This window comes from Perissodus microlepis, chromosome 16 (genome assembly GCF_051167445.1).
Source record: "Perissodus microlepis isolate ML-2025 ecotype Zambia chromosome 16, ASM5116744v1, whole genome shotgun sequence".
Lineage (NCBI taxonomy): Eukaryota > Metazoa > Chordata > Actinopteri > Cichliformes > Cichlidae > Perissodus > Perissodus microlepis.
The window spans coordinates 21,993,686-22,018,884 of record NC_140476.1 but is presented as its reverse complement, the minus strand read 5'-3'; the positions used below and the strand labels follow the sequence as shown (position 1 = coordinate 22,018,884).

The 25,199-nt window shown below is 39.0% G+C and overlaps 2 protein-coding genes across 5 annotated transcripts; both read left to right on the top strand.

The window, feature by feature from the left end:
* Nucleotides 1–1,509: 1,509 nt before the first annotated feature.
* On the top strand, nucleotides 1,510–10,605 carry scel (sciellin). Of its 3 annotated transcripts, none has more exons than XM_084908863.1 (27): nucleotides 1,510–1,630; nucleotides 2,966–2,997; nucleotides 3,790–3,856; nucleotides 4,052–4,114; nucleotides 4,253–4,324; nucleotides 4,411–4,443; nucleotides 4,555–4,590; nucleotides 4,685–4,720; nucleotides 4,810–4,854; nucleotides 4,943–5,014; nucleotides 5,092–5,160; nucleotides 6,039–6,113; nucleotides 6,205–6,273; nucleotides 6,361–6,417; nucleotides 6,968–7,024; nucleotides 7,351–7,404; nucleotides 7,498–7,539; nucleotides 7,650–7,718; nucleotides 7,813–7,860; nucleotides 7,958–8,008; nucleotides 8,180–8,242; nucleotides 8,345–8,398; nucleotides 8,479–8,541; nucleotides 8,642–8,716; nucleotides 9,667–9,775; nucleotides 10,006–10,108; nucleotides 10,243–10,605. In XM_084908863.1, exons 2-27 carry the CDS (start codon nucleotides 2,979–2,981, stop codon nucleotides 10,257–10,259), a joined length of 1,518 nt encoding a protein of 505 aa, XP_084764989.1. In that variant the 5' UTR covers nucleotides 1,510–1,630; nucleotides 2,966–2,978; the 3' UTR covers nucleotides 10,260–10,605. The 3 variants fall into 3 exon arrangements, with proteins under 3 accessions (XP_084764989.1, XP_084764990.1, XP_084764988.1); XM_084908864.1 differs by having other exon boundaries at nucleotides 7,810–7,860; nucleotides 8,645–8,716; XM_084908862.1 differs by having other exon boundaries at nucleotides 7,810–7,860.
* A 1,774-nt stretch (nucleotides 10,606–12,379) lies between these two features.
* slain1a (SLAIN family member 1a) lies at nucleotides 12,380–25,123 on the top strand. 2 transcript variants are annotated; one of them, XM_084907945.1, is made up of 9 exons: nucleotides 12,383–12,987; nucleotides 14,320–14,456; nucleotides 17,658–17,774; nucleotides 19,293–19,403; nucleotides 19,600–19,749; nucleotides 22,021–22,368; nucleotides 23,119–23,307; nucleotides 23,450–23,792; nucleotides 24,246–25,123. In XM_084907945.1, the coding sequence occupies exons 1-9, from the start codon at nucleotides 12,557–12,559 to the stop codon at nucleotides 24,319–24,321; spliced, it is 1,902 nt and encodes a 633-aa protein (XP_084764071.1). In that variant the 5' UTR covers nucleotides 12,383–12,556; the 3' UTR covers nucleotides 24,322–25,123. The 2 variants fall into 2 exon arrangements, with proteins under 2 accessions (XP_084764072.1, XP_084764071.1); XM_084907946.1 differs by lacking the exon at nucleotides 17,658–17,774 and having other exon boundaries at nucleotides 12,380–12,987.
* Nucleotides 25,124–25,199: the final 76 nt, after the last annotated feature.

Below are 25,199 nucleotides of genomic sequence, written 5' to 3'. Positions count from 1 at the left end.
TTGTGAAATTTTATTGGACCTCGGTGATGTTAGATAACAAGTACCTTTATTACTATACACGTGTAAAGTATCCACTCCCATCCAAAGTGCTATAAATTCAAGGGAATGTTGATACATGGTTATATAGCGGGGTAATCTTTTTACTCAGAGGTTCAAACACAAGACCTGTGGGGAGACTCCAATTCAATGAAGGAGGGCACCAGTTTTGAAATTTTAACTGTACTTTTGGTTTTACAGCTTTTGTTACTGATAAAGACTTCCCCCATGGAGGTTCACGCTACATGAAAGTAATTAGTAAATGAGAGAAGATAACACTTTTTCAATATCTGCTAAAGACATTTATGAGGAATTTCTGGTTTTCACAATGGGTCCACAGTAAAAAAAAAAAGAAAGAAAGAAGGAAAGAAAGAAAAAAGATTACTGGACAGTCTGTGCAATGAGCTACCAGAGCCTTTTCTGTAATTTTACACATTTATTTCTTACATTTTAAGCCCAAAGATAAGCAGATAAGTTTAATTTACTACAGCAGCATTTTCTTAATCATGGAGAAAAATAGAGACATACTGACAAACTGCACGTCTTTCATTATATTAAGTTAGCGCAGGGGTTAAGTGTGCGGTTTCACTTGTCCGGCCCACTTAAGATCAAAGTGTGTTGTCTGTGACCCACAGTGTAAAACAAGTTTAACATCCCTGTTTTGCATGTTATGTTGGTATAACTGGTACCTTTGGCAACTCCTTCAGAAATCTACATTAAACATTAAAAACACAGGGTTCTGGTTGAGCTCCCTACGTTCAGCTGTAGGGCTATTGCAAAGGCTCTGGTTTGAATCTGCACCATGCCATTTGGTGCTGTCTATCTCCAAGCTTTACTCTTAACTGTCGTACTAAATACTAAAAAGCCTCCAAAAATATTCAAATACACCCACAAGCCACTTCATTTAGTCTATCTGCATAACTGAATGCAATAAAAACACCACCACAGGCAGCATTTACATTTAAAATCACAGGCAACTCTCAGCCTCATGACCCCAATAGAATTATCACCTTACTGACAACATCAGCAAAAATATAGAGGATTCTTAATAGGTGGAATTTATAGCAGAGCTACCATACTGGATTAATTTGGTTAGAAGTGTACCTAATGAAGTGAGTGAAGTGTGTGCGCATGCTTTATATTTCTATCTTCAATTTACATTATACCACAATGAGCATAAAAAAGCCACAAGATTACTTTCTAGTGTTAAAAATATATTTATGCAAGTTCAAGCCTGTAGTAGGATTAGGACAGAGAGAATCCCACACCCACGTTGGAGGTTTGCTTCCTCATCACTCAAGTTGAGCTGCAGGTCTTTCAGCACTCCACCCAGTTCCATGTTTCTCGAAAAACAAGCAATTAGGAAACACTGATGACGGAGATAGAAACATGTAGAATGAGAGCGACAGAGAGAGAAAACCTATTCTCTGATTGTTCCGTAAAGCCACGCCCGTGGGTGGCCTTGAATCTCCACTCCCTTAAGGTTTAAAGCAAAAGGAATGACAAGGGTGTGATTGTGTAGCGTGACAGACAGGTGTTGAGCGCCGAGCTGGAAGTGAGAGTTTTCCATCAAGTCAAAGAGGTTTCTGTGGAGGTATGTACCCTTTCTCTGTGTGTGAATGTTTTATCAGTCTTTTATTTTAGCTGAAACTGTGTGCAATGATACTTCAGAGGTATTAAAAATACACTCGATAAATTGAGATTGTATATGAGACGAGTTTTTTGAGATGGTGTTTTGCATTGAGGCGTAAAGGAAAATAAATCAGAGAACACACTGTATGTCGGGTTATGTAATGATATCATTGTAGTGTTCATGTCAGATTGCATTTCTTTTGAGGAAATAATGGTGCCTTACAGATACAAAGAGGAGTCAGAACAGACTGATTTGCAGTTGTACACTCAAAAACAATCACCCTAAATAAAGATGAAGAAATTATTTCGAGTGAAACGTGATGAAAGCGATAAAATCAAAAGTTTTTTTATTCAAAACATTAATCATAATCAAGGAGAATACGCTTGGTAAAAACAGAATGTATAAAATCAAGTGAAATTCATTTGATCAGATTCCATTAAATGTAACATTTTAAATTGTACTTATGTAACAAAATGACATGGAAACTTTACATGTAATCAAATTACTTAAAGTCAGCATTTTGGGCATAAACGTTTTTTGAGCATATTCTGCCTTTAATGTTTTTTCTCACAAAAGTTCACATCCGATAAACCACTGGATGAGAGATTTGATCTGTTTTATGATATCTTATCTGAAAACATTTAAATTATCTTTAAGAAACTAGAAGATTGTTGTTGTTGTTGTTTTTGTCCGATAATTAAATATCCAGAAACACATAACAATGACAAAAAAAAAACTAATCGGACTCATGAACAGACAAATATGCCATTTACAGTTATAACTTCTGTTGGGGTTGTAAGTCTACCTTGAGGTTTATGATGTATGTTCGTGCTGGAGGGTGCAGATGAAAGGGCGCAATCTTTATCATCGATCGCTTGTGGCCTGTCACGCCTTTCTCAGCAAAAGGTCTCTGTTTTGATGACAAAGGCGTGTTTGGAGAAGGTGTGTTGTGGGTGGGTGTGTCTTACATGTGGGTACAAATCAAGACTAACCAGTTTAAGCTTAATATTTCCTGAGTCTGGGGTTAAACAGAACTTTTGATTTACTACAGATGCAGCGTCAAACCCAACAAGGCAAGCTCATAAATCCAGTCTGTCCATGAAGGGCATGTGTGTGCTCATGACACAAGTATACAGATGGCAGAAAGCAGTGATTACTTGTTCACTTCATTATGCAGCATAAAGACACCAACGGCACATGAAAGGTTTTAGCCTAGCGTGCCACCCAGTGGCTAATGAGCTGTGCTCCTTTTTTCCCTGTTACCTCATCAATGTTCTTGTTGTTTCACACTTACAGGTAAAATTTCAAAATGAGCGCTTACAAAACTGGTAAGTTGAGAAGTATCAAAGAATAAAATTTACGAATCAAATTCTAAATAATGTGGATTTTTAAAATAGCAGATGCAAGACTGAAAGGTTCCAGTAGTTATATGACTCTGCTGCCTATTAATTATGTTAATAATATACTTAATATATTTAAAACATGCATGAAATTGTTTCCCTTTATTATTACACTCACTGAAATAGGTTAGATTATTGCTTGTAGTCAAAATGAGTATGTAAACTAAAAAGAATTTGTCAAAATAAAAACAATGGGGGAAAAACAGTAAAATAGACTGAAGGATATATTGCATATTATAAATATATAAAGATATATATTTTTGTATATTAATAGTGATATAAATGATACAGAAATTCTAATTACAAATAATAAACCAATCAATTTTAAAAACAGAGTAGTTTATTTCATCTAAGACTTAAAATACTTACAAATGCACAAGCCCAGTACTTATGTTCGCCCCATACATGCTATATTTTAATTTAATTTTTAAGTGCATCACAGTGAGAGAAACCACAGCTCGAATACAGCAATGTGCAGTTGTTGCAGTGTGCAGCAGTAAAGACAAGACCTGAGATGCAAAAAAAGAGTATTCATTGATTAGAAAACTTTATAAATACCTTCCTCATTTAATTTTCAGGAGCAGTGTGCTAATTAGTTTTTAATTGGCTCTATTATGTTCTGTTAAACAGGTATTAACTTTTAAGTCCTTAAAAACAGTGTGTTACTTAATTAAGTAAATGAATGATAAATGTGTATTTTTTTCTGTCCTGTATTACCAGGCAAGACTTCTCTTCTAAAAGACAACAGCTGGATTAGAAAACCAGATGATGAGGATGAACCTGTTGAGTAAGTACAACAAGGATAAAAGTTAAAACACAGATGCTTACGCACACATGCATTTAGGGAATGGCAGAATTGTTGGGTGTGACTTTTGGGTCAAAGCTCAGATTTCTTTCAACCTTAAAAAAGGCCTTCTCACATTCCTCTTGCGAGTCACAGCATTGAGTCATCTCTGTGTAAATAGTTTTTTTTCTCCTACAGCCAAGATCCAAACTTCGCCAGAAGTGTTCTAGGCCAATACAAATCCAATGAAACTCTTGCGAGGTAAAACAAACATTTAAATTCACCTTAATTTGCAGACAAATGAAGGAACACTAATATGTTCTGTGATGACTGGTTTCAAGTTAAGAAAAGAGTCTCTTATTCTTTTGCAGCCTGTAAATTTTTATGCATTTCTCACAGTTTAGAGCCTGAAGAAGAAAAATCCACCAAACCAAGCAACACAGCTACATCTGTGCAAGAGCTCAGCAAGAGGTACCATTTGTGTGACATATGTGATATATTTAAATAAAAGCCATATAAATGGCAGGAACAATAATGAGTCATTTCTCTCACTGAAGGTTCGGTGGAAAGCAGAATGACCTGAAGACCAAGTTAGTACAGTTTTCTTCTTTTACAGTCACAGTTTTGTTACAGTTGTGTTATTATTAATTTGTGCAATTCAAGGCATGAGATTAAGTAAGAGTTTTTTTTCTGTTTTGTAGCACTCTTTCTTCCACTAAGACCTCCTACACTAAAAGGTACATTTTTGTAAAACAACTCATAGCACAAAATTTACTCTTTCTGGAATTTTTGAATAGGAAATCACCTGAATGATCTGCCTCTTTGTTACAGTACATATTCATCTGTGAAGGCAGATTCACCCACTGTGTACGTAAAGCTCCAGTCCATTGCATCTAATGCAATAATCAACACAGGAGAGATATATGTGTAATCTTGTATTTTGCATGTCCCTGCAGCACCACCACAACCAAGACTACTGTGACAGAGTATCCAAAGACAAGGTACACAAGGAATGCATGAACACACCAGCAAGTTAACACATTACAATGACACGTTAAGTAAATAGGTTTCACGTCTCTCTTTTTTCAGCACCAAAACAACCACAGTCACCAAGGATGGATCAACTACTGAGACCACTATTACCACCACCCAAAGCGTCAAGTAGGGAACACTGCATCAAGTTACATTATTACACATGTAATCCGCATCATATTATTGACATTTATTTGCCTTTATAGGTCTCCTGTGACTAAAACTCCAATCAGCTCTGGGACATTCTCTGAGCGGGTCAGGACTTCCAGCAAAGGGTAAAAATAATTTAGAGATTTATAGTAGATGCAAACTTTAATTATTTACTTCAGTATGAGAAACAGCATCATCGTCACTCATCAGGCTGTTAAATCTGAAGTCGAGCAACTAACAAGTATATTTAGTAACATGACCAACATCAGTTTTAATCATTACAGGTTAGACTACCCAGGTATACATCAATTCGTTAAAAAAGAGCTCCACTGAAACTAAGTACAACATTTAACAATTGTTTTTATGGAATGAAATCAATCATAATGACCCTGTGAAATAGTAATATCAGACTGTACTTGCCAGAACTTATACACCAGTCCTGTGAGAAGGAAACTCTTGACAGGACTCTTTGCAATCCTGTAAAACACTAAGTACCCGCATGGATTCATTAGCTTGTAGAACAACCTTCAGCAGCAAAAACTTGAAGTAATACATTTTCGAATGATTTTATCAGTCACGAGTCTCCTGCAACATCATGTCAGTCAGGTTGGGTGATCAATTAAGTGTATTTGATTATTGGTTCCTTACTGCAACTTGCCCTCTTAAATTTAATGAAAACATGAAAGGTGTAATTAGTTTTTCATAGAATATACAATTTCACTGCATATGTGTATAGCTAAAACTAAGATTTAGTAGTATACTGAACATTGAATATTTTCATACTGACTTATTGCTACTTTCACTTAGAAGTCATAGGCCAGTAAGGCTGAGCCTTCAGATATAATAATTCACAACACCTTTTGCTTTACAAGCTAACCCAGTATTTTAAAAGCATCTTAAAAATTGCAGCACTTAGATGTATATTTAGAGTTTCTTAAAGGGGCCACATATAAGCACATCATACTACATGAGAGGCTGAGTTTTTCCCCATCTTTCCAAACAGGCAAGAATACCAACCCTACTCACCTACCTTAACGACACCCAAAGTGACGGAGACAACTGTTACCCTCACCAAAGAGTAAGACACAGATTATTCAGTTAGTGTAGTATTATAACCCATGTGTCACCTGCAATTTCAGATTTATTTATATTTTTATTGTTCTGTGCAGTACGGAGGACAAAGTTTACGACACGCACCTCCCCTCATCCATCCAGGATGATCTGTCACCCACAGAGAGGTGAAGCCCAGAACTTAGATTATATTGGTCATGGCACCAGGCTTTCAGTAATTACATTCTCAGTAAGACACATTTTTCTCTATGCAGCAAAACAACTATCTCCACAACTAAGACTGTGACAGTGAAAAGCAGCACTGACACAAAGTGAGTACCATCCTAGCGCGGGAGGGGGAGGGGGGGGGCTGCATACTGTTAAGATGACATATTCAAATTAGTCAGATAAAAGTCATTTTTTTATATAATAATAAATGTAATTTGTTATTCTACTATCTGATATTGCACTGTGCCATGAGATGTACTTTTGTCCAAAACATTGAGCTACCATAATGCAGTTGTCCCACAGACCTCTGTATTAGTCTCCTTTAGTGTTTAACAAAACATAGCTGATCAATAAACCATTTTAAAATAAATAGTATACACAACACATCTGACAGAGCAGTGTGAGTGAATATGATTAGTGTTTTTTGCATGCAGTAACTTTGCAGTAAATGTTCAGGAATCTAAATATTCCTGACATGACTAAGTTTGCTGACGTCATGACTCCATGTAAATAACTTTTATTAAACTTTGTAATATGCCAGAGATTTAAAAAAATATTTATTAGTATCATAAAGTTTAGGGAGCTTCCAAGCTCGACGTAGCAAAATGTGATTAAAAAATGACTAACAATGTATCTTACTTTTGTCTGTTGTAGTGCTAAAGACCAACTCTATGATACACTCATTCCAGGTTCAGTCAAGGGTGATGACAGGTAATGCATACACTCTTTCATTATGAGTCCTCCCATTTAGCCTTTATACACGCTGTAATAAAAATCTAATAAATTGTTGCAATTGTTATTGAATTTAATGATGTCACTTCCAGTGGCCAGCAATGAATGTTTTCATAACAGAAAGTAGAGTTGCTGAAAAGCACACAATGCATGTCACAGTATACCTTATATGTTATATATTAGGTATGTTCTTATAAATGGTGTATTGAGATCATTTAAAGTAAGTAAATTGATGCTGTTTAATTTGACACTATAATCATACGTTACTGATCATTATGTAATACCTGATATTGGCTTCGTCACAGCAAATCAATCGTGTCCACTACTAAGACTGTGACAGTGAAAAGCAGCTATGATGAGTAAGTTACTACAGCACAATACACAAACAGTGGCACCGATATAAATACACAAACAGTATAGTAAAATGTTTGGTGTTCTTTTTACTTTTTCAGTGATGTTTTTAAAGCTACAACCCCCACAAAGACTTCCTTTAAGTAAGATAAACCTTGTATAAACCTCAACTGTTGTACAAAAGAAAACATAATTAAAAAATAAGAACTGCACATACAGTATAATCACTAAATTTACATTTCTGTCATTGCAGAGCTGAGGATCAGCTGTATGACACCCTGCTGCCTGCTTCCATCAGATCTGATTCCTCTTCCCCAGTCAGGTGAGACATCTCAGCGAACATTTAGTCATTAAAAAACAAAACAACTATTTCACCATTGTGGTGGATGAAACCTCACATTTTGCCATTTTAGCAGCTCAAGCATCAAAAAGACAGAGACTGTCACTGTGGAGAGCAGCAGAGGGTAAGCAGTAGAAATGAATGACAAAAATGACCAAAAGATTGTGTAGTTTGTGTGTAGTTTTGTCAAATTGACCTTTTTCGTTTATCTTGTCATTTAGAGGAGAAAGCCCCTCTCCAGTGTCAACATCCTCCACCCGCAGCCTCTCCAGGTAAACTAACAGAGCACTCCTGGATTACCCATTTACTTATTCAAATTATTATTATTCTCCTTTAGAATTTCTGTTTCTTTATACCTCATCAAACTCTAATTTATTTAATCATAACAATATTTTCTACATCCAGCTCTTTCTTATCAAACTAAATCCATTGCCTCTTTATAGCTACAGTTCATACTCCAGTGATATACCCTCCACTCGCACCACCTCCTATACCATAACTACCAGGTAATTACTACCACTGTCTCTCAACCTTTTGTTTAAAAATATAGTGCAGCGTGGCTATACTCTTTCTATTATTCCTGATTTGTTCCCTTTTTTCATACTCAGTGATGACTATAGCAGCAACCGCAACACTTATACTTACTCCAGACCAGACTCCAGGTATGAAGCAAAGCAAACAAAGACATTATAAACAGTATGCGCTAAACATATTCTAAACTCCACATGCAATCTTTTTACAGTTATGAGTACACCAGTATCACAAGTCCCTCCGTCTACTCTTCTACATCATACAGGAGCCGCAGGTATTAAATTTTTTTTTGAACAAACGAATCCAACACTTATCACTGGCACACAAACACTGTATGAGTTAGTAAAACAACACTCTCTCATTAACTCTCTCAGCAGATCAGATGACATTCTGTCAGAGCCAAGCTTCTCAAAGTCTTCCGTGAAGAGTGCGTATGCAGCTCCTGAAAGGTAGGAATCGGGCAGCAATAGCCTTTTTAGACACTGAAAACATTTGTGTGGAAATAAGTGTGCAGACTGACTGTCATCTAGAAGTGAAGTGAAGCTGTACTTGGATACAGTGTTGCTTTGAGCAAAGCATGAATATCGGCATGCTAATGTGCTGATATGCAGATTTTAAGCATCTATCACATTAACCACCTTAATACAGCATGTCAGCATGTTAATAATTGCTTTTTAGCAAATACACCTAAAGTAAACCTAAAGATCACGTGTTTGTTTAAAAACCTAACTAGCTGTAGGGGGCATTGCTCAGCATTCAAGGCAATTGAAAAAAATTCGAGCTGTTTGAGGTAGAACTAGGGGACCATTTATTTCTGCTGTAATTGTTTTTGCACCAGTCCATCCAATTGTTGGTGTTATAGTTTGCTGAAAGTTAAGAAGGTAAACTTGATATTGACAGCAGGTCAATAAGGTTCACCATAGTCTTTCAAACTATGGACTACCTATAAAAAATTCAGTGGGAATCCCTTATGAGATTTTTAACATCACTAAAGTAGTGGTAACTCAACACTGCCACCCCAGACCCTGATTCAACTTAAATCGAGTATGGATCATTGGCTGAAACATTTTTAAAAGACAGTTTCCAATGTCACACTCCCCCAATGTGTCTTTTATCCTGTCTTCCTCCCTGAGTTTGGCTCTGCCAGAGTTTTCTTCCTGTTAAAAGGGAGATTTTCCCTTCACACTGTTACCAAGGGTTGCTCATAGGTGGTGTCTGACTGGGGTTTACCTATGGTTTACCTTAAAATATAAAGTGCATTGAGGCAACTGTTGCTGTGATTTGGTGTTATATAAATAAAACCGAAACAAAATTAATAGAATTAAATCAAGAACACATATATACAGTCACTTTTCTTTTACTCTGATATAAACGCTTGATAAATTTTTGCCCCACACAGGACAGTGCTAGAGAAAGATCTGTGCACAGTCTGCCGTAAGCCCTTCACTGGTGATGCCAAGATGGTCCTGGATGACATAAATATGAAATGCCATGCTTCCTGCTTTAAAGTGAGTAAAATAATTTTAAGATGGGGCTTTCCTTTCTTTGGTCAACAACAAGCAGTGGTTGAAAAACAACTATGTCAAGACTTTACCAAAGTAAAGTCTTAGTATTGTTTTGAAATTACCAGTGACTCATGAGCTCCTAATTATTAAGACCTCACAGAATATTTTTGATGTATACAGCCATTGTTGTCTCAGGATTCTGTTTCCTCATGTGAGCATTTGTGTTTTGGCAGTGTGAGGTGTGTAACATTACTCTGGGTAATCTAAAGGCTGGGGACAGCTTGTGGATTTACAAGCGTATGGTGCACTGTTCGAACTGCTTTGAGGTCACCAAAGGTAAGTAATTATTAGGATTTCTTCATTTTCCTGAATGTAAAGCTCCAGTGACTAAATATTTGTACCGTATGTATTACTCTATTTGTTTTCATTTCAAAAGGTCTTAGTTCAAATTGTACATCCTTCCCCCACAGAAAAATGGCGACGCTGATGCTCCAAATATACTTAATGGATTATTGATTATCAGCTTTGGGTGTCGTGGGATCTCATGGACTAGCATTACAATGAGCTGACAAATCTTTATGTGGGTGTTTTGTGAAATGACAGTTACATTTTAATAACATGAATGCAGTATATAATAAACTATTTAGTAGCTGTGTTGCCTTGATATTGGTGTTTCTGTATCTACCTCTATGCACCATATCAGCTCTTATTGTCTTTGGCTTGCATTTTGTAGGGAAACTTCATTCTAAAACGATACATTGCAATATTGAGGGCCGGGGGCTTTTTCTTTGTGCAATAAAAGCTATAAAGTGTCTTTATCTAATAAAATTAAAATATTCTACTTCTTTTAAGACTTTTGTGTTCTTTTTCTTCCTTAATTATATACCAGTGAAATGTAATCTACCCATTAAAGTCATAATTTACAGTTAATGGAACTTGATATATTTGACAATTTTAGGATAATTATACAATATATTATCATAAAATCATCTCATGTCTTCTGCACTGTTTGGTTAATTTAGTGGGTTCAGGAACTTGATTTGGGTTGCGGTCTTCACTTATGTGCAAAAATATTATGCTTTCATATTTTATTAAGACTTTTTATTGAAGATTTTGGTTTTACATTATTAAAAAAAAAACATTACATCGATTTTATATATCCACTGTATATTGGATACATATTTTAGTCTTCAACATCTTTTCTGCATGAGATATGCTTCTAGCTTTGCCATGCAAATCAATTAGCCCAACTAATTTGTATTCAAGAAACTATATCATATTTTATTTTAGTGACATAGCCCATAATAAGCACTAAATTATGCTAAATTTGAACTTCTAAAGAGGCCAAACATTGTAATGACAGCATCAGACAGTTGCTGCAGATTTATCAGTTGCATATAATGAAAATCTCCTGTTAGTACTTCAGTGGATGAGAACTGGTGACTCTGGAGGTCATCTGAGTACATTGAACTTGTGGTCATGCTCAAGTAACAAAAAAACAGATGATTTGTGACCTGGCAAGTTATCCTGCTAGAAGCAGCCATCAGAGTATGGATACACTGTAGTCATAAAGGGATGTCCACTTTTGGTGATCCATGCAAACTGTAGCCTGAGCTTAACGAGTGACACCTGGTGTGGTCTTCTGCTGCTGGTCTGACACGTTGCGCATTCGTTACAATTTCTGACTCCACCATCTGAATACAAAAAACAAAAAACAAAAACTGAGACTCATCAAACCAGGCAACATTTTTCAAATCACTATGGTGCATTTTTGGTGAGTGTGTACACCCTTTAGGTTCATCACGTTGTATGTTCAGAGATGCTCTTCTGCATACTTTGGGTGTAACGATTGTTTATTTCAGTGACTGCCTTCTTATCAGCTCAAAGCAATCCGGTTATGTTCCTCTGACCCTCTGACATCAACAAGGCTTTTTGACCCACAGACGTTTTGCTCACTTCCACCATTTTCTGTAAACACTAGAGATTGTTGTGTGGGAAAATCCCTGTAGATCAGCAGTTTCTCTAATACTGAGACTAGGCTGTCTGACACCAACAACCACGCCAAATTCAAAGTCACTTACATCTCCTTTCCTTTCCAATCTCATGCTATGTTGCAACTTCAGCAGGTTGTCTTGACCATGTCTGCATGCTTAAATGTACCTGCAAACATAACTGCATTAACAAGCAGCGAAACGGGAGTACATATTGAAGTGGTTGCCATTGCTGTAGCTACTTTTTTGTTCTTTTTTTAAAAATAAATGTATGCGTGGTCCTCTGTCGTACTAATCAAATTACACTATTCCTGGATTATTTACTGTAATGCCAGCTTACTTTGTCAATTAGTCATGTCGGGACTATTTTTAAATGTCCCCCACAGTTGTACTGGGCTACTTATATTGTTTGTTTGTTTGTGGGTTTTTGGTTTTTTTTTTTGTTTGTTTGTTTTTTGGGGGGGGGGGGGGGGGTAGGTTTTTTTTTGTTTGTGTGCAAGACCGAAAGTGTAGCTTGAGAATAACATTCAGGCTATCCGCTCTGTGTGTGCCTATAATAAATACTTCCTCAGCAGTGGTGCGATGGGAGTTGAACTCCAAGCTGCTGACCAATCAGATCGAGTCTGTGCAGTCATCCCAGCAGCGGCAGCAGCAGCATCATCAGTGTGTATCTGTGAGAGTGTGTGTAGCAGCTTAAAGGGGGGAATCTGGACACCCTCTCTGAATAGAAGAGGACCCTCTGCAGGCAGGCCGTGCTTTATTTTTCCGCCCATCTCAATGTGTTTTTTACCAAATGGAAGCAGAGGTGTTGAACCCCCAGATGATGGCAGACGTCAATGGCAACAATAAAATTACCAGCGCGGAGCTCGAGGTGCTCAAGCTGCAGGAACTGGTGCGAAAATTGGAGAAGCAAAACGAACAATTGCGGACTCGAGCGAACGCTGTAAACAATTGCTCCATCGGCCCTCATCTTCAGACCTCGTTGTCGTGTCTGCACGGGGGTACGGCGTGCGCGAGCGACAGCTTTTCTGCTAAATATGACGTTTCAAGTGTCCCCGCACCTCGAGGCTCAGCGGAGGAACCTTTCGCCTATTTTCAGCCGAGCTCGGCGTCTCCTGATGCCGCTGTGGAGGACAGCGGCGCCGCTGGAGACACGACTGTTTTGGATGAGGTTGAGATTTTGGACCTCAACGTCGTGCTCCCCGTCTTAGAGCCTGATAGCTGGTAACTGCTCGGTTTATGTCTACCAGTTCATTACATGCCTTGTTTGAATTTACAGTGAAAGTCAGTTTCCCCCTCTGTTGGTCTGACCCTAATACATGCTTCATGGGCCACATGACAGTGAACCAGCCATCATTTTGAGGCAGTGTATGTCATGTATCGTATGTATTGATTGCATCTGTTTTGGTGGAACAGACTTACAGACTGAGGCAAATAGAGTGATTCTTACACAAGGAGCAAAACAATAAAAACCAGATCTGACACAAGCTTTGGGCATCCCAGCATGCACTGTGCGTGCAGCATAGGTATCTATTCAGAGTAGGCAGCGCTGGATGAAATTAGAAACAATGACCCCCCTTCAGCCTCTGATCAAACAGCTCGGCTTTGTGTGTTGTGAACTACTTTGAAGCACAGGCTGTAGACTAAGGTATCTGACTGCTGAACCGTTTCCAGCTTTATGTATCTGGTGTGACGATGTGGAAAATGTAGCACACAGCTGAATGCAGTGCTGATGAGATACAGTTCAGCCGCTGTGCTGGTATAGCTTTACTACATTTAACACAATTACCCTTCCACCCCCAAGTCAGTGTAATGCTGTGGCCTAGTTGCTGGAGGAAAAAAAAGCCCAGTTCTGTCTGGCAAGTTTTCTTTTCCTTAGATATTTAGCTTCAGTCTGGGAACCTAGTATACTAGGATTTACAGGCACACACACAGTGACAAACGTGGAATTTCTTGGGATTTATTTAATTTCTTTTCTGGCTGACGATAAAGGTCAATTAAATTATTTTCACTCATGGTAGAGAATAGGGTGAGATGGAGGCAGAAGATGTGCTGTGGTGATCCGTAAAGAAAGAAGAAGAAGAAGAAGACATTTGCTGATAAATAGGTTGATAATTTCATGTACAACATGAAAATAAATTCCATCTAATTGATCATTGACTAAATTCCACAACAGAAAAGATAACATTGCCATTTGCAAGTCTATGCATTTGGTCCGTCCATTTTCCGCTGCAGTTCCAGGTCTGGGTCCCAGAGATTCTTCCCATGTTGTAGAAACTTTTAGGGCATTTGGATTGTATAAAAATCACACAGCCACAGTGGTTTTATTTCACTGGGTAATAGCAGCTGAGAAATGTTGGGGCTGTAAAACACACTCTTTGAGATCTTGAGCTGCTATTTATTTTCTTTGCTCTCTAGCAACTATTTTTTGATTGCACTGCAAATACACAGCAGCCCTGAGTTAATTTATCATCTGTGTTTTCTGTGTAAAAAAAAAAAGAAAATGGGCTGCCTGTAAAGGTGACAAGATCTAACTGTTTTTTGCTGCATTTCCAGGCTGTATGTGAGTCCCAAAGCTAAGCTGCATGGCCACAGTTTCCTCAGCCCTCTCCAGTGGTGCAGGCAGGTACTGGACCACCCGGGGCCTGAGGTGGAGCTCGCTAAAATGACCCTCTGTCACAGACTGGACCAAGGTACAGTGTACTTAGCCCCAGGATTAACGGTCTTCATCTGTGGCCACATCTGCCTCGCTGGCTGCTGAAATGTGATCATAAACTGAAAAACACTTCACACAAAATGTTTCCATGTGCAGCAGAATTTCTTCTGCAGCGTGTGAACCGTGGGAGGTTTTCACTGCACAGAGCTCACCGGCTCCAACATTTCACTCGCTCTCTCTTTAAAGTTGTGAGTTTTACTTCACCCTGTGTTCCCAGTGAGTGCTTATTTTTGGAGTAGCAGAGGACTCACGTGTACACATCTCAGGCTGTACTTAAGATCCACTAAAGATGAAGATATTTATACATGAATTAAAGAAAGATCACCTTGGAAGAGCTTGATGTGTGTTCATGAAAGGCTAAACCCTGTGTTCACTGCAAAATAATGCAGAAATAATTATAAAGCTTTCATTAAGTTATCATCATTGCACCATCTGAACCTCTAATAACAGCCTGATTTTATTGGATTTTATGAAAAAAGTATATTTTAAGTGATGGAATTTTTACATTTTAAATTTAAATACAGGTTATAAATTTAAAAAAAAAGTATAAAGTGTAGCCTGCGAAAATAAATTATTAAAAAAACATATTTGATATACACTTATATGTCACCTAATTACCTATTTTCATGAGTAACTCATAACTCAATCCACTCATAGTTTCCACATACAGCATTATGAGAATTAAGCATGAAAATATTACAAATATTGTGCTGTATGAGATTTCATAATGGACGATCCAGTCGTGATCAGATTTTATCTTTTCCTTTATCTGTTATATGATCATAGCAGTTTGATTATTGTGATTATCTAGAATCGATAAATCTGTTATTATTGTAGCTACTTAGTCTTTGAATCAAATGTTGTTTCCGTAGTGACAGTAACTATGATATTAAAACATAGACTACTGATCTTATATTAAAAGCATGTATATTAATAACAATATGCCCATGAGCACATTAACAGCCTTTCAGTTTTGGCCTGTGCTGGTCTATATGCTTTATGGCTGATCAAAGTAAGATGACTACATCTAACAGCCTTAAATTTTCTTTCTCCATAGCTTCTTCTGGGAAAAAACATTCCCATAAAACACGTGGTGATTTTAACTCTGTCACTTACATATATGTCGTACAGCTGTTGTCACTTTCTTGAATGAAGAACTAGTATCACAGGTATGTCTGCAGTTTGCGGCCGGCCTGATTGAATCACTGCAGTTTCATACTGATTCTGAGTTTTTGCCAAATCTATGAAAACCATCCAGATCTTCTCTGCCAACAGCAAACAGCTCATTCTGCTTTTGACTCTTGTTTCGTGTTGTTTATTAGGTTGGATGATTGAAGTCTGAAGAAACAAGACATACTGACAGCTTAACAATGTATTCATTTAACAAACAGGGGCCTTTGTAGCATGTATAGGAAACATACACGGCCACAATAGCCTTCCACCTCCTCCTCACATGCTGGTCACCAGCTTTTCACAAGCACAACCTACATACTCAGCTGTGCTGCTCAACACACAAATGCATTTTTCTTGCAAATATGGCAGCATTTAAGGGGAAATAAACAGACTTTCCAACAGTTATCGTCAAGAAGCATTGTTACAACAAAGAAATAGTCGACCAAACTCAAATTTCCTTAGTTTTTGTGCTAAATGTATATGTTAATACTGTTTTAGCAAAGTCATTGAAACAAAAGTAGTTTAAGGATTAGATGGTTGAAACCCAACTTAGTTACCAACAATATTACTGCTGACAATCACGGTGCATTTTATCCACCATTGCTTTCATTTTAACACGGTCTCTGTCATTATCCTCACAGTTTTTGTTTTGCATAACCTTTACATGCAAGTCTTTGCATGCTATATTATCCTTTTCTCTAAGCATGTTTCCACTAAGTGGGGCAAGGGGTTTATTGAGGTTTCAGAAATGATAATGGGACATATGTACGAGCTAACCTAAATCCAAAATCATTCCGGCTCATATACTTGCGTGCTATCAAATATATATTTGCTGCTGGACCCAGTTTCAGATCTGGTGCTTTATAGTTTCTGCTCTCATGCATGGGGATATGGTTACCATAGAAACATGCTTACATTAAATGGGTTGTCGAGTCAGATTCGCTCAGCACTCCCTGCACCAAGAGCCTGTGCAAGAGACTTGTACTTTCAAAGCTCATACTTTCCACTCTATATGCTGCTCACCTGCGTGCTTTGACTTTAATATCCGAAAGAATTTCCTGTGATGGAATATTTTCATATTAATTGTGGGTGGTCTCCACACTGTGACCTGATAATGCATATTTGTTAGTGTCTGTGTTGATGTTTTTTGGTGTGTGTTTGTGCCGTTGACGGTTCTCTTCTTCCTTTAAAGCTGTATTCGGGGAAGGCTGGCTCTCCTCCTCGGGGTCATGAATACATCCTTGTATTTGAGAGCCAGCAGCCATTGTTGGTGCAACTGGCTGTGAATGCTAGTTTCATCCAGCGGAGTTTGAGCTTATTTGTGTCAGGAGTGCCGAACGCTCCACTTTGTCAGGTGTAACCCTCTCAGACTACCAATCAGACACTGAATGCACGTTATGTAACCAAGCTGAATTTACTCACTGCTAGTTGGCATTAATTAACAAGAATAATAGTATCATCCTCTAAAAGTGTACCCTATAGCTAGGGTTTTTTATATTGCAACTAATTGCTTTAATGGCTATTTATCAGCAATTAATAGATATGACAGCAAACAATCTGGTAACCCAAACCCAAATGCTCTTAGTTGCTATTAATAAAGTGCATGTTATTGTAGTGTTGAACCATAAAATGAATAAAGTAGTGAAAATCACATTTAAGGACTATAAATGAACCGTGTACACCAAAAAAACTAGTTCATAGTAAATCTAATTCTGATTTTGGGAATGGGTTGTAGCCTACATGCACAATCCCTGCTTATCCTGAGACCTAGCCAAAAAATAACTGCGGTTTAGCCCAATAAGCCGCAGTGGTAAGCTAAACCTCGTCTTACTGTATGAGCCTCTTCTGTCCGAGCTCAGACATTTGCAAGGTCAGTACTGATCTGCTAGAAGCAGATTAACATTTGGCCAGAGTGTCTTAAAATATATAACCCATGTACTGTATGTTTGTGCTACATGCTAAAGCAATCAGACTAACATGCCCTTCCCTGCAATCCTGTCTCTAGCAAAGCGGTGGCGAGGAGTGTCCTCCGTTCGTCCGTGCAGCTGCATAGAGGGGCTCTCCACCCTCAGCTGCCCCATCCTGCCTTACACTAAACCTGCTGCACTAACCGAGTCCTCAGGTAACACCAATACACATCTGATTCCTGCTAACCACAAAACAGACACTCTTACATCTGGTAGGCTTAGTGGCTGTGAGTCAGTATGTACCTACAAACTGAAATCACTAAACAAACTAATTTGTTAAATGGTAAGTTTCACTATTTAAAAGAGCCATTATTTTTGGGGGGGACTGGGGGGTTATTACGTTTCTTATCATCTTATTTGTAAGCATGCTGTCAGAGTTGGTCTGTGGATGGAAATGAAAGTTTGTTGGTTGGTTCCCCGATTTGGCCCAAACTGAAATCTCTCAAAAACTGTTTGATTTGATGATCTTCTACAGACAAAGATGAATCCTAATGGGTTTGCACATTCACACACATACATAGCCACTCCACTGGGTCTTTAACTTACAATATAAAGTGCCTCGAGGTGACTGTGATTTGGCCCTTATAAATAAAGATGCTTGGAAGTGATTTCAACAATGGTACAGTCATACTAGATGGAACAGTCTTTGGAGACTGTGGCACGATCAAAGTGTACAATAAACTTGTGATCTCATTGTTTTTGAAATGGAGACGAGGACCACGTCTGCAATCAGTTGAATATAACCAGAACACAACCAGCGGAAATAAGTCCTCTATTGCAAAGTGACACCTTGCAGACAGGATGGCAGTCTGAGACAGGTTGGCTCCCACCAGACCTTTGCAGTTGACATTCCTCTGGTTGCCCAGAAGTTGAGGGAGTTGCATGCTCTATGCATCTAGGGTCAATCAATTGGTTGAAAGCAAAAATTATCAGTGCAATCACCAGGCAATTGGATGTTGCCATCCAGGTTTTACTCTAGTGTGAGTGGGCGATAATGAAACATTAAAGAAAACAGTTTTCTTTTTTAAAGAGTCATTGTGGATTAATTAATTAATTAATTAGAATTAATTGAAGCATGCTAACACAGTGACACCTTGACGGTAATGTTTAATCTCGTTTCTCTTTAAATTGGGCAACTTTTGCAAGGCAACTCAAACCTGCGTCTCTAACCCTTTGAAAACAAAATCTAACAACATCACAAAACAAAGCAAATGACGGGAAAAAATTCACATAATGCAAAAGCTAAAATTTTGCATTGGCATCATTCAAAGCCTTTTAGCCTTTAGGGCACAATAATCGTCATTGCTCGTATTAAAACCCTTTCCGCTGAGCTCATAGTTGTTGTCTCATGTTGCATCCAAAAGTAATAACAACATAGAGCCAAAAGCATCTGTTGCTTCCAAAATGCTTTTGGAACTCGCTACATAACCCAGATTCTTAAACAACCTGCTCCTTGGAGTTTACAATCAGATTACACCAAACTGCAGGGAGGAGATTACAAGGTCATACCCTCAAACAGATGGAGGCGAGCACTTTCAGACTCCACCAGAAGACAGCTCCTTCAGCTCGTTCATCTGTGTTCTACATTAACACAAACAGCAGAGAGTGCAGGTTAGGCTAGTCATCAGTGATTGAATTTCTTCTCTCTCGTGCTGTGATTTTCTCCTTTGAAGCTCCGTTGCCGTCATCTGGTCAGTCCTATCTCCAGCCGAGTCTCCCTCTCAGGGCCAGCTGCAGCCTCGCTGACAGAACACCCACCTTCCTGTCAAACTCCACTCTCCACAGTAAGAAATCACCCGCAACACGTCTCCTCTGCCGTGTCATTAATTTCTGCAGTTTCATCAGGTGTGAGTTACCATCCATCTGCGACAGTTACGTACACATAAACTTCACAACTCAGAGACGCGGTCAGAGAAATGCTTTGAAAGTGAATGTTGGGATGTTGACGTGCATGTTTTTGTTTTGTTTTGTTTCTTTTAGACGCGGGCCGTCGGCACGCGGCGATTACCCCTCAGTCTTCCCTGGACAGCGAGGTGGGTGTGTCAGAGCTGGAAGATGACTCGATCTCCATGAGCTACAAACTGCAGGACATGACAGATGTGGAGGTCATGGCACGACTTCAGGAGGAGAGTGAGTAGACTGTTTAGATGTTTCATACAAAATGTGAGGGAAAATATGAGAAATTTGAGGAAACGCTGCTACAGATAGAGGTCGTGATGGGTCGGAATGGTATTGTCAGATTGTGTGTGTTTTGTCCACTTTATATTCCGACGTAGAAATGTGGTCGGTGGTTTGAATTATGGCTTACGCAAAGGACAGCAGCTGCTTGCAGAGGCACTTTGCTAGGCTTTGTAGAACTGTTACAGCAAATAATTGAATGAATTAGAAAAGCAAAATATAGGAAACTGTTAATGTTTCTAGACTGCTCCTCTTAATTTCTTCTCATCTCTGCTAATAAAAATGATATAAGCAGAATGTTTTTCGAGGCATTTGAAGCAGGGAGCCATCGCAGCCAAAATGTTTACCAATGTGTCAGAAAGCGTGGGCTACAGTCGAGAAAAGGAAGGCAAGAAGTACGGCACCCGACTCATAGCGCACTCCTACGCAGAGCTGCCTCTACGCCTGTGCATCACAGGACTGGAAAACAGCTCTGCACAAGTTCCTGAAACTGTGAAACTGGAAGATCCCTGAACAAAACATCACAGTCACATCACAATAACCAACATATAAGTTACTTAGTGATGGAGGAAAGGAAGGTAACTTGGTCAACTTGAGTAAAATACTGTGCATTTAACTTGTTTGAGTTTTGGGTTAAATGATTGGTATGAACTAACCGCACATATATAGAATGTAGTCAGAATATATGGATGAATGAAATCTTTATTTTGAACATTTAAGTATCAAATGTTAATGTTAACTCACATAAGAACAAAATAAAAGACAATTATTATATTATTGTGATGAAACCCCATTGACTGAAATCCCCCAAATATCTACCATTTCCTGTTCACTTCCTTTCCCCCTTTTTAATTTATCATATATTTGTGTTCCTGATTATATAGCCTAATATTTACATATGCACTAGCTATAAATAAATATACATATCTAAACACAGTCGCTTTCTACATGAATATATACATATCCATGCTGTGATCTATGATTATATATCTGCACCTATCTAAAAATCTAGTTTTTATATAGAATTACCCATAATAATTTTACAGTGCAGCCATTATAGCAAACTGCAGTCAGAATATCCAGTCAGTGTCACAACATAGAATTTAATATTTAACACATTGCTTCATCCACATAATGCTTTATATTTTTATAACCCTCCTTCTCTTCTAAAATATAAAATATTAAGTATGGCAGTTTGTTTACAAACTAAACATTTATTATTTGCATCTAGATGGCAGACGCGGTCTGAAAAGTCTGCAGAGAAATCTGAAAACTTGATTGTGGAAAAGTGTGACATTTTGAAACATGTAGAAACACTGCTCATAGTAAACTGATTAACTGACCCTTTGCCAAAGCAGTATGTGCCAATGCTGTCCTTTTACAAAAGTGAAAACACAGTTGGAGTTCATGTCATCCAAACATAAGAGAATATCTGAGACGTATGAATCAAGTCTTTCGGTGTTGATTGGACACCAGCAGGTACAGTGATATTTGGCATGGAGCTGCAAATCACTCTTGCCTCAGCATAAACAGTCCTTAATCAGACACCAACTGTCACACTGAAGTTCTTCTCTACGTACCTGCAGCCACCCACAAATTTGTTGTAAGGCATGAAAATTGTTTGACATTGCTTTAAACACTAATACGTGAACGCCTTTATATATACACTACAGCAGGGGTCCCCAATCCCAGTCCACGAGGGCCGGTGTCCCTGCAGGTTTTAGATGTGTCCTTGATCCATCACAGCTGATTTAAATGGATAAATTACCTTCTCATCATGTCTTGAAGTTCTCCAGAGGCCTGGTAATGAGCTAATCATGTGATTCTGGTGTGTTGACCCAGGGTGAGATCTAAAACCTGCAGGGACACCGGCCCTCGTGGACTGGGATTTTTGTGTTTGTTTGACAGCCACTCTGGTTGTAAACAGTAATGCACTGCCTTGTGGAGAGACTGGAAAAGATTACTGTGCAACATTGCCAATAAATGGCTGACACTAACATAAATGTTTGACCTTTACGAAGTTGAAAGGAAGTGATATCTTGATGCGCTTGTGTGCTATTAAATTATGCAGGACATTTCAGAATAAACTTCTCTATATCAGTCTGGTCTGCCGATTCAGTAAGTGAATAATGAATGAGGAGCGCCTCCAGAAGGAAATGTATCCTATACCACGTAGGGTTCGTGCTTTCCTCGGACAAATGCATTGATTTGTCGCCCCTGTAGGCCTCCGACAAGACTACGCCTCTACCTCAGCCACAGCCACGGCCACGGCCACGGCCAGCCGTCGCAGCTCCAGCTTCTCCTTGCACACCCTCAGGCGCAGTCAGATGGATCTCGAGGAGGAGGACGAGGAGGACGAGGGTTACGACCAGCTCCCACCTCCCCAGCCTCGACTGTTCCGCACAGGCTCTATGCAGCGGGGCAGCCTGCCCCACTCTCACACCTTCTCCAGTTTCAGAGACTGCAGACGCAGCTCAACCACCCATCAGTTTTCACTCAGTGGACACTCCCAGTACTCTGGACCCTCTAGCCTGATCACAGAGACACAAACAGCATACACAAATAGCACAGGTGAGTGACCTGATCTGATCTGGGAACATGTCTGATAGATGACTGTTAAAAACTCAGGGATCAGTCAGTATCTTTGGACTTCCAGTAGACCACACTTCTTGTTCTATCAGCATGTCAATTTTTATAGACGCTGAAGAGATTTGAAAATCTGATAAATGTTAATCAGGTGATAGCTAAGTGTTTCAAGATTGCATTTCAGCAAATGCAATCATTTTGCTCTTCACACACTGTTTATCTGCATGCAACCAAGGCCCGCTCAGATGTAATTAGACTAAAAGAGGAATGCAAACAGAAAGCTATTAAAGCACAGTCCCTTCTCTACAGATTGCGTGTCTTTATATGCAGATATCAGTCTATAGAGATAACTGCATGACTGACTGATTGTTTTAGTCTAAGACAGATACTGCTGTTACTTTAAGGAGCAAGTATTAGACTTTCCCCCCCTTTAAAGTCCTAAGTTCAATTAAGTCAGTATAGTTAAAAGAATAGTGCAACATTTTGAGTGGACCACATGAAAAGATTCATTCATTAATGGATATGACGTGCCATTCTGCCTAAATTTAAAGTGTAAAACTAAGATGTGTTTCTACAGGAGAAAATGCTATGTATTAAATATTTGCTAAAAGCGCTTACTTTCATATTCACCAAAATGTCCCCTAAAAAATCCTAAAACTTTGAAAAGCCAAAAAAAAAAAAATGCTAACTGGGCACCTGCAATACCTGATCAGCTTTGTTGATGTTGTTGCATAGACAAGCTGCGAAGAAGCATGCCCAACCTGATCCGAGCTCCCAGCATGCCTAGTGTCCCCAGCATTCCATGCCTGGCTTCCCCTGTCAACCCACCCTCCCACGGTCCCTCCTCTTTGCCAACGATGCCCTCCCTCCGGAACAGCCAGAGCTTTGACTCATCGAGTGGGCTTGCACGACTTCAATCCTCCAGTAAGACACCTGTTTTTATGTGTGCGATGATCAAAGAAAGGAAAAAAATCACTTTTATAAACTGTTAACGCTCAGCCTAATGATGACAACTTAAAATCTAGGGATTGCAGTATGACACTTTTTCTTCATAATATTCCTTCAGTTCCTTCCCCAGGCCAGCTCAGTCAGCGAGTCCAGAGTGTCGGGAGTTTCCCTACAACAGCACGACACACTCTAAAAGCCACAGCCTACGTAAGCCCCACAGTCCAGCAGGGACCCACCTCCACCTCTTTGTCCACCTCTGCCAGTCTGAACTCCATCTCCAGCAGTGCCGCGCTGCCTCAACCCCTCAAACCCAGCAGCAGCATTAGTTTGCTGCCACAGGCCCTCAAACCCACCAGCACCAACCAGTCAGCTGTCCCCCGCAGTTCCCTCCCTCGGCCAGCCTCCTTCATAGGAACAAGTGGCGTTCCACGTCCCAGTAAAATCACCCAACCCACGCGCAGGTAAGCACACATATGCTAACTCCTTTGGGTTTGAAGGAGAACTACACCAACATGAGTACTGATGAGCAAAAAGGCACTTGATAACTTCAAATTTAGACCTGATGAGAAGGTTATCTCAGGGGATCACCAGAGGTGGTAAAATTCATCCTCTGATGACAGTAAAAAAATAATTTTCTGAGCCATGAATTGGTTAATCAATTGAAGTATATGATGACAAACCTGGTCAGACTATTAGTGTTTTCAGCATGTGGATGAGTGGTAATGTAGCAATCTTTAGGTGTGGCATCGGTGGTTCAATGGTAGAATTCTCACCTACCACACTGGATTCACAGGTCTGATTCCTGAAACTTTTAAAATAAACAGACAAGATTCTTTGTGGGATGATGGATCTTTTTATTTATCTTTGATTAACTTATATGCTTATATAATATTGGGGTTTTTTTCTGTCTGCAGTTTGCTTACTCCTCCAAAGAGCCTGGCTGCTCTGAGTGCCCTGAGGGATGGCAGCTGGAAAGATGGCTGCTACTGAACCCAAATAAGCTGAAATTTGAGAGGTGCACAGGGTATCGCTGTGTAGGCACCAGCTGATTTAAAATGTCTCTTTCAGCAGGTCTTTAGACTTGGGCTGCGACCTGTGAGAGTGACAGATATCATGAATATAAGCACTACTCCTTGCTGAAGGACAAAGTGAGGACTGTTGAGTGTACAGGTCCAGCAGGCTGGATCTTAACCTTGACTTGACACACCATGAAACAACCAGGCAATACTCTGATAATCAGCTGTTAAATGTGAAACAGATCCTCTCTGATATGTGTTTCTTGGTTTGTCGTTGTTAATTCTTGCATTGAGCAGAATAAACGTCTCTCTCCAACCGAAAGCTTAGAAAAATATATCCCATGCTTTTGTACATGCTTTTAATGATTTCATATGATTAGTTTCGGAAGTACTATTTTTTTCAGGCTGTGGTGTCAGATATGAAGTTGAACCTGAAGTTGGAATTTTGTTACTTCCCGTGCCTGTAAAAAAAATAAGTGAAAAAGAAGGAGAAGTAATGTAATTTATGTTCGTTATACTTATTGGCTGGACCTTGCAGCACTTTGGATCAGAATTCTGATTAACACATTCAGTATTAGATCCATTAATGACCTTGTACACACTTTATCTTTGTTTAGTTTCTTTTTATTTATTGTTTACATTCAATTCCGAAATGTTCTTTGATAAGCGTAACTGCTGCAGTGATATTGCACAAGGAGCCCTCATGCTTTTAATGGATGGCAAGAAATTAAAGAGGAAGTGAATTTTTAAAGTGAATAAAAGCATTTAAAAACGTTTTTTCATTCTTCTTCATTAAAATTGTTTGTAAAGAATCGAGGGGGGAAATAGGTAAATTGCAAAAGGGGAAAGGGA

Bases quoted from the DNA above. Each gene is read 5' to 3' on its own strand.
- scel (XM_084908862.1), top strand. The intron at 7,719-7,809 runs GTGAGACATCTC...TTGCCATTTTAG, and splicing joins GATTCCTCTTCCCCAGTCAG to CAGCTCAAGCATCAAAAAGA. The intron at 8,717-9,666 runs GTAGGAATCGGG...TGCCCCACACAG, and splicing joins GCGTATGCAGCTCCTGAAAG to GACAGTGCTAGAGAAAGATC.
- slain1a (XM_084907945.1), top strand. From the start codon at position 12,557: ATGGAAGCAGAGGTGTTGAACCCCCAGATGATGGCAGACGTCAATGGC. The intron at 12,988-14,319 runs GTAACTGCTCGG...CTGCATTTCCAG, and splicing joins GTCTTAGAGCCTGATAGCTG to GCTGTATGTGAGTCCCAAAG. The intron at 23,793-24,245 runs GTAAGCACACAT...TTCTGTCTGCAG, and splicing joins ATCACCCAACCCACGCGCAG to TTTGCTTACTCCTCCAAAGA.